Below are 7,103 nucleotides of genomic sequence, written 5' to 3' on the forward strand. Positions count from 1 at the left end.
CTATGTGAAACATCACCTTGTAAAGACAGTGTGATTGGCTCATCCAGATGTCAGACAGAGAACCAGACCAGCCAGTAGTAGCAACAACAGTGGGTACAGACATCATCTTCCAACAAACTCAGACCTAGATTCAAATCATCCTTATAATAATCTAGACAGCCGGGGCAAAGGGAGGCCAACACCTGAATGGTAGGCTGTGCTGGACTACAGCATCAAATAGTGCCGAGACAAAGAAAAAGGCCAGAGCTAAACTGTGGCTTTGCATCCAGCTCAAAGACAAAGCTGGACACCAACAGACACAAAGCACCATGTTTGATCATTTCTTGCAACTGTACCAGCAGTCATTGGAAATACCAGAATAAGACATACATGGTATTGGCCCTGTTCATCAGCAGGCGCGCACTCAGAGGAACATTTATTCAAATGTAATTTTCTCACATTTGATCATTCATTACACTCCAGAGTCCTTCCATGGATCCCTCATCATCATACAAGAACATGAATGTGTGATAACCATGGGTGGCCCATCCATCTACCATAGCATTACAGAAGCCTAATTGCTTGGGGAAAGGGGCCACCAGATAACCTGTGCCAAGTAATATGAGGGCATCCAGTATCAGTTTTGCTGGCTACACACAACAAGTCTCCAACAGCCCTAGAACAGCAGGATTGTTGTTCTGTGGCCACACACCACCATCCTGGAAACTGCTAATGCTGTCAACCATAATTGAGGGAAATAGCCTGTTGATATCTTAGAAGTGTAAATGAAGATCATCAAAGGGGAATCATACAGTGGAGCAGCAGAAGTGGCTTGGGCTCTGAGGGTAGAAGTTAGTGGAAAAATTCAAACAAGACTGTCCAACCAAAGACCTACACTTTCCAGATAAAAGGTTCCCTCTTTCCCCCCCTTTCAAAGCACCTGTATCCTACATCCAGAGTCAGCAAGAAAACATATAACAGGGTTACAACATACTGTGATTTTTCCTCAAGAGCATCTCAGCATTGTAATTAGTGAAAAGGAACAGGCTCCCATTGTCAATGGTGGCAGCCATGACAGCAACCTTGCCACCCAACACTATCAACCATGGTGTTTCAAACATCCGCACAGTGGGCCCAAAGTGTCTGGCAAGAACATTATTCAAAGCCCCACCATCATACTTGCCATCCAATGTCAAAGGCCATATAAATCAAGTTATCCAGCACCCCTCCTGCTGTTCATTAAGAAACTTTTCAAAAAGGCATACAAAGAAATCTTTTGTCTCCTCAATATCATATTTGCCAGTGTTGATATTCAGAACAATATAACCACCTGCAAGAATCAGCAAGTAGGCCTTTAGCAGAAAACAACACATACCCGAACTAGTTCCAATGTTAAAGTCTACCATAATGAATAACAGCAGATCAGGGCCCAGATGCTTCTGCATGAGGTATAAAATTTGAATTGAAATTATGACACGGGAACCACCTCTATCAATGCTGAGCACACAGGGTCCAGCAGTACATAGTTTGATCTGGACCTTCAGAGAAACAGGGTCTTGGCAAATAATGCACTCCCAAGTGACAAACTCACTGTATGCGCCAGTAATTCTCTCACCATGGATCTGCACGCATGTGTCACACATGGAATAGCCACACAGCAGGGGGTGCTGTGAATGCCATAGTATACAGCCAAAGCAGGATGAATTGAACTTCAAGGCCTGCCATCATTCCCTCCTGCAGGTTATATTGTATCAATGAAGCTGATGGGATGGCTCCCCACTCATCTCCATTAACTCAAAAAGCTCTGCAAGATTATCCTCAATGTGCTGGCTCAGCAACTTAGCAAAGGTGTGAGAGAAAGAAGCCTATTGCAGGGCACTGTAAACTGTATTCCAATACAGGGTACAAAAGACAGCACAAGAGCAGAATTCTAGATGGTGGTGAGCTACAGGCTGAAAATGGAAGGTCAAGACAACATACTGTGCATATGTGGGAGATAGGCATCCATCAGGATTGCGGAGGACACATATGACACAAGCTCATCATAACAAACATGCAGCTGTGCTGTCTCTTCTGTGAAGAACACCTGGAGGTGTGACATGCTTGACCCATTGGCAGCATTTGCTCTCCTCAATGACTGTAGAAAATTGAAGGAGCCAAGACAGTCCTTGGTCATGTGCTGTAATGCATCATGGAAGAATGTGTTTAGATGTACTACTGAGAATGAAAGCCAGTTGGCCTTTCAATCCCAACAAATCACATGCAACTTCTCTGTGATATCACACTCCAGATCCACATAACAAGTGTCAGCTGGGGACACTTCTTGCAGACATGATATCTTAATGTGAGCAAAAGACAAAAAGAGGCAGTCATTCTCAGGGTGTAGAAGATCAAGAAGTAGATCAGTTTCATCCAACATCTGCCAGGTCACACTGTCATAGGGTGTGGCGCCAGTGACAATGATCACCCACGGGTGGATGCAACAAGGCAAGCTTGAAGCAGATTCAATGGTCACCCATGTTGTTAACAGGGATCATACACCCTCTATGCCACCAACATTATCTGTAAAGATACAAATGACATCAGAGAAAAGAAAGAGAAGACAGGAGAGGATAATATCACAAGACTTCTCAAAAGATAGAGAGGGCCAGTTGACTGGAAGGGTCTCTTTCCAGTGGCAGATCTTCAAACTTTCAAAGGCAGGAGTGACTGGGTGATATGTTGGATCACAGTCCACAAAGATGCACGGGTGCCTTAACTTCAGGGAAGTTTTGTCTGCCCAAAGATGTATCACCCCATAATGCTGCCAAGAACTGCAGCATCCATTCTTACTGATCCACCATAGGGCCGCATCCTTGTGCCTCCAGCCTAGAAAAAATTATCAGATGGGGAAATTTTTCCAAGGGCACATGCATTTCTCCAACCATGTGTGCAAGCCTTGAACCATCAATAACCTTGGGTCCAACTTCTTCTTTCACCAACTCAAGCCACAAAAGGTGATTGTACTGCATCATTTTGCTCAGATGGTTTTTCCTATGATTCTCCTGCTAGGACATCTCTATGATATCCTGTTGATTTTTATATCAACTAGGTAGCCATGATTAATTTGGCTTGTGGCATGGCCACAAAGCTACTTTAAGGTGGCCTCCTGGAATCAAGTGACATTTGATGAACTACTCTAATTCAAAACACTGCAAATAGACAGGACCAAAGTAAAGAAATAGCAAACCAAAATGAAAACCCCCAGCTGACAACTTTGCTAGAACCAGCTCCTCTTTCTTGATTCACATGGCTGCTGGATTCCTTGAAAATACCTTATAATGTTTTCCGCAATCCATGTGGTGTCCAACTCAGGAAGTATAGCATTTGAATGAAGCAAATCTTGACCAAAATCCAATTTCTTAAATATCTCAACAGCATCAGGAAAAGCCATGAGGATATGTGAAAAGACAGTATGACAGACCAGTTGGTTGCTGGATTGTCTATCAGACAGTCAGCATCCAACATAATGTGCAGGGCCCAAGGACCAACATGATAGTGGCCAGTCTATTTCTACAGAGAATAACTGCACCAAATGACAACCAGTCAGACACATTCTGCCATCTTTTCCCCAGCTCAATACATCTTTTCAATCTGCATCAACATGTTGCCTTTTCTCAGCTATCTATTGTGTCCCAGTTTTCATTATAGATCTTCCTCAGCACAAACTCCAATGTGCCCCCACAGACCTTAGCCACCAATCAAATCAAATTGTCATTGATCACCTGCTGGTAGCATTGATATTGGAACATGCATGCTAATTACAGCTGTACCAACCGCGTTTGCTCCTCTGTGTCAAGAATATCAATACACTAAGATATCTTGAGAAATGAGTTCAGGTGAGAATTGTCTTCTGCGGGCAGAAACTCCTCAACACTGCGCCAGAATCCCTGTTTCTGCCAGTGTGGATACTCATATATGATTTGGACAGCATCTGCACAAAGAATGTATTCCTATTAGAGCATTATTACTGCTGGAATTGTGACTGCTGTATTGTTTTTCTGCAGCTCTGGAACATTTGTTGTGGGCTTGTTACTGTTGGGCCTAACATTCTCAATACCTGCATTTGCTTTGCATTTTCTGTGAATGGCCTGAGATGCAATGGCAATGATCTTTTCCATGGTTTCCTTAGCAAGCAGTGACAGTCGGGTTGATTCCATGGTCAGCTGAAATTCAAAAGGCCAGGGTCAATTCAATCAAGCTTGACTAACAGTGATTAAAGTTTAGATCTCTGTCCGGCCATTGTTACCTTATATATCTAGAATCTTGTGTTAATTTGCTGACACATTCATTGACCAAGATTGCTGGCATAGTCTAAAACAATATATTTCCAGTGATCCTGAAATTCAAGCAATCTCTCATGATTACAGGTTGAAACCAAAGACCCAAAAATAGGCATGTCAAAATCTGTAGCAATGCTAAAAATAAACCAAATTCACCTGAAACTCTTATTTTTGGCATGGCTTACTATTTTTAGAAGTACAGATTGCTTGGAAGGAATCTATTTTCCAGGCTCCCCTGAGAGAAATCTAGCTCTCTCTCTCTCCCTCTCCCAATTTCCAGGGGGCACCACCATCTTTTGGCAGTGGTCTCCCCTGGGAAGAATCTAATTTCCAGGGGATACCTTGATTGACAAGGAGCAAGATATGCCCGAGTTCTATTCAAGGCATCTAGTCACAGTTGTGATCACCCAGCTCTTCTCATACATGGTTGGCAAGGGTGTGCAAAATAGATATGTTTGCACTGGAGAGACATTTATCTTTCTTCATATTCCTGATAAGCCATCCATCATTCAATATGCTGTGTGTGTGCCAAATCAGGATGTTCATAAGGGCTTTGAAGAGGATTTTGAGTGTACTGCAGTCACATGGGTGGTTGCATTTACCCTGCTAGCACTGGCCATGCCACCATCATTTCAGGAGTGGCATGATGTGGTGGCAGAGCTTGATGTCTGGCCAGTTGAATACATAGAGGTTCTCCAGCAGACCCCAAGCACCAAACAGCTGAAAGGTCACAACATTCTCTCCCCTGTTTACTGTGGCAGGAAAGGCAATCTCTCTCCATTTTATAGATTGTAAAACCATACTTGAAGATGGAGTACATTATCTTGCTGGTCTCCTGAGTGAAGATAGCCAGACTTGTATCAAGGAGAAACAGAAAGGAGAAGTATCAAGTAGAAGGCAAAATGGACATCAAGAATGACAAGTCAGCATCACTCTATCACAGACTGGGAACTTCAGACAAGTCATCCATTCCCATTCAACCCCAAAGCAATGCATTTCTGACAGCTTCTAGATGATCCAATCAGACTGGACAAGGCAGTGAGCCCCAACAGCTTCATTGCAATCCTGTCCTCTGGACAAACAGTGAAAAAGATATCCAGCAGATATGAAGTGTCTGTCAAGATAATATTAGAAGATTTGCGAGACTTTGGAGGGTTGGGTTTGTTGGAAATGTATTGAGGTAGCAGGAATTGTTGTCTGAGATCCAGAAACAGATAGTTAATTGAGTTCAAAATCTGTACACCCTGGCACCAGTCTCCCCTCACACCTTTCTCAACAAAGCTACCAATGGCAGCTCCACCTATCAACCTCAATTGTAATCAAAGAGTTCAGAAGTGCTCCAGCACTTCAATTCATTCTTTGTAGAGTCTTCTCCACCTTAATGAAATGGCCATGGTCTCCTCTGACAATCCTGCCTGCTCTTCAATTTCCTTCAATTTCACAGAAGAATCAGGATGTATCATCACTCAGGCTTCTCACACTCTCCATAAATGCTGAAATGCATCCAAGTACAAGAGTAAGACAATTATTCTCTTGCTGTTATCTTTCTAAAAAGTAGTTACATAGTCAAACACCTTCACTTACTCTGAGTCTGTCTGACACACTGACACCCATGCCAGAGACACAGCCTCAATAGCAAGCCAGATAGATATCTGTCAAAGCTTGATAAAATCACTGGGTCTGCCTTGAGTTAAAACACACCACAGACAACTCAACAGACACCTTATAATCAACATTCAGCTGCAGAGAGACACCCCTCAACTACCAATAAGTCACACATTGCCTTTGAAGTGTTGTCTTCACATATAGAAAAAACCAAACAGTGAGACAATGTACAAACTGACAGATGTAGATAGTGATCCTGCAGAACTTGCAGCCCCTGCCAACAGCAAGCAATCTACCATACAAATTCTTCTGTCAGAACATTGGCAGAACCATTGTATAGCCCAAGAAAGACAGAGCTTTCTGGCTGGCAGGGCAGGGGTAATTGAGTATGGTTGGAATAATGGATGGCATGATGTTGGTTTGCCTTGATGAACAAGCATAACTGGATATCATACTTGTGATGGGGCATGTGGACCTGAAGCAGACTGTCAGTGAGAGCTAAACACAGATGCTTAAACCATCTTACAATGATTGTTCTGAAAACATCTAATTAATTATTGCTGTGTTCTAATATGCTGTGCAAGCACCAGCAGCATTGCACAGGGTGCAGAATATCAGCTAGATCACTAAGTTCTTTAAAGATAAGCAAGATGAGCTTAACTGGCAGACTGGAGGGTGAAACCATTCTTCTGTTGGACTGAAAACAAATGAGACTTTGGTGTTATTCTGCTCTCATCATCCTAATGATATCCAGCAGCCATTCAAGAGAATCCAATTCATACTGGTGGTGATCTGGTGCAGGAGAGTGCCAACTAGCACACCAGAAGCAGCTGACTTACATTCTTCCCATAACTAGTTACATGCAAATGAAAAGACAACATCAACCAAGATGAGGAAACAGAGGGTCCACAGAGGCTGGGTCAATGGGGATGCTAGTAAGAGATTGTTGTGTGAGGCAGCCCAGAAGACCTCAGAAGATCCTGGAAGCTCAGGCAAAGATGTGTGAAGAAAAGCAGTGAGGGAAGATTACCCAGGAAGAAGCATGATTACACAAGAATGGGTCCAAAAAAGATTTAAGACCAACATACAACAGCCGGGATTTGCTGGTGGTCACCCACCCAACTACTAGCCGGCCGGCAGGTGCCTTAAGTACGGCTGAGCGGACGGGAAGCCCTGTTTTCCACCTCCTATGGTCGT

At 43.3% G+C, this 7,103-nt stretch overlaps 2 protein-coding genes and 1 non-coding gene across 3 annotated transcripts; 1 reads left to right on the forward strand and 2 right to left on the reverse strand.

Moving 5' to 3' along the window:
* Positions 1 to 341: 341 nt before the first annotated feature.
* CIMG_08346 (uncharacterized protein) lies at positions 342 to 1,597 on the reverse strand (the record flags this gene model as incomplete). Its single annotated transcript, XM_001241182.2, has 9 exons — positions 342 to 381; positions 439 to 586; positions 638 to 741; positions 792 to 818; positions 875 to 926; positions 974 to 1,157; positions 1,245 to 1,309; positions 1,355 to 1,511; positions 1,571 to 1,597. 9 exons carry the CDS (start codon positions 1,595 to 1,597, stop codon positions 342 to 344), a joined length of 804 nt encoding a protein of 267 aa, XP_001241183.2.
* Positions 1,598 to 4,119: 2,522 nt separating this feature from the next.
* CIMG_08344 (uncharacterized protein) lies at positions 4,120 to 5,220 on the forward strand (the record flags this gene model as incomplete). The annotated part of the gene is made up of 4 exons (XM_001241180.2): positions 4,120 to 4,179; positions 4,389 to 4,497; positions 4,636 to 5,028; positions 5,090 to 5,220. 4 exons carry the CDS (start codon positions 4,120 to 4,122, stop codon positions 5,218 to 5,220), a joined length of 693 nt encoding a protein of 230 aa, XP_001241181.2.
* Positions 5,221 to 6,987: 1,767 nt separating this feature from the next.
* Positions 6,988 to 7,103, reverse strand: CIMG_15509. The gene has a single exon (XR_001099889.1). It is a non-coding gene; the product is annotated as a 5S ribosomal RNA (ribosomal RNA).

The sequence above is a fragment of the Coccidioides immitis genome, assembly GCF_000149335.2.
Source record: "Coccidioides immitis RS genomic scaffold supercont3.3, whole genome shotgun sequence".
NCBI lineage: Eukaryota > Fungi > Ascomycota > Eurotiomycetes > Onygenales > Onygenaceae > Coccidioides > Coccidioides immitis.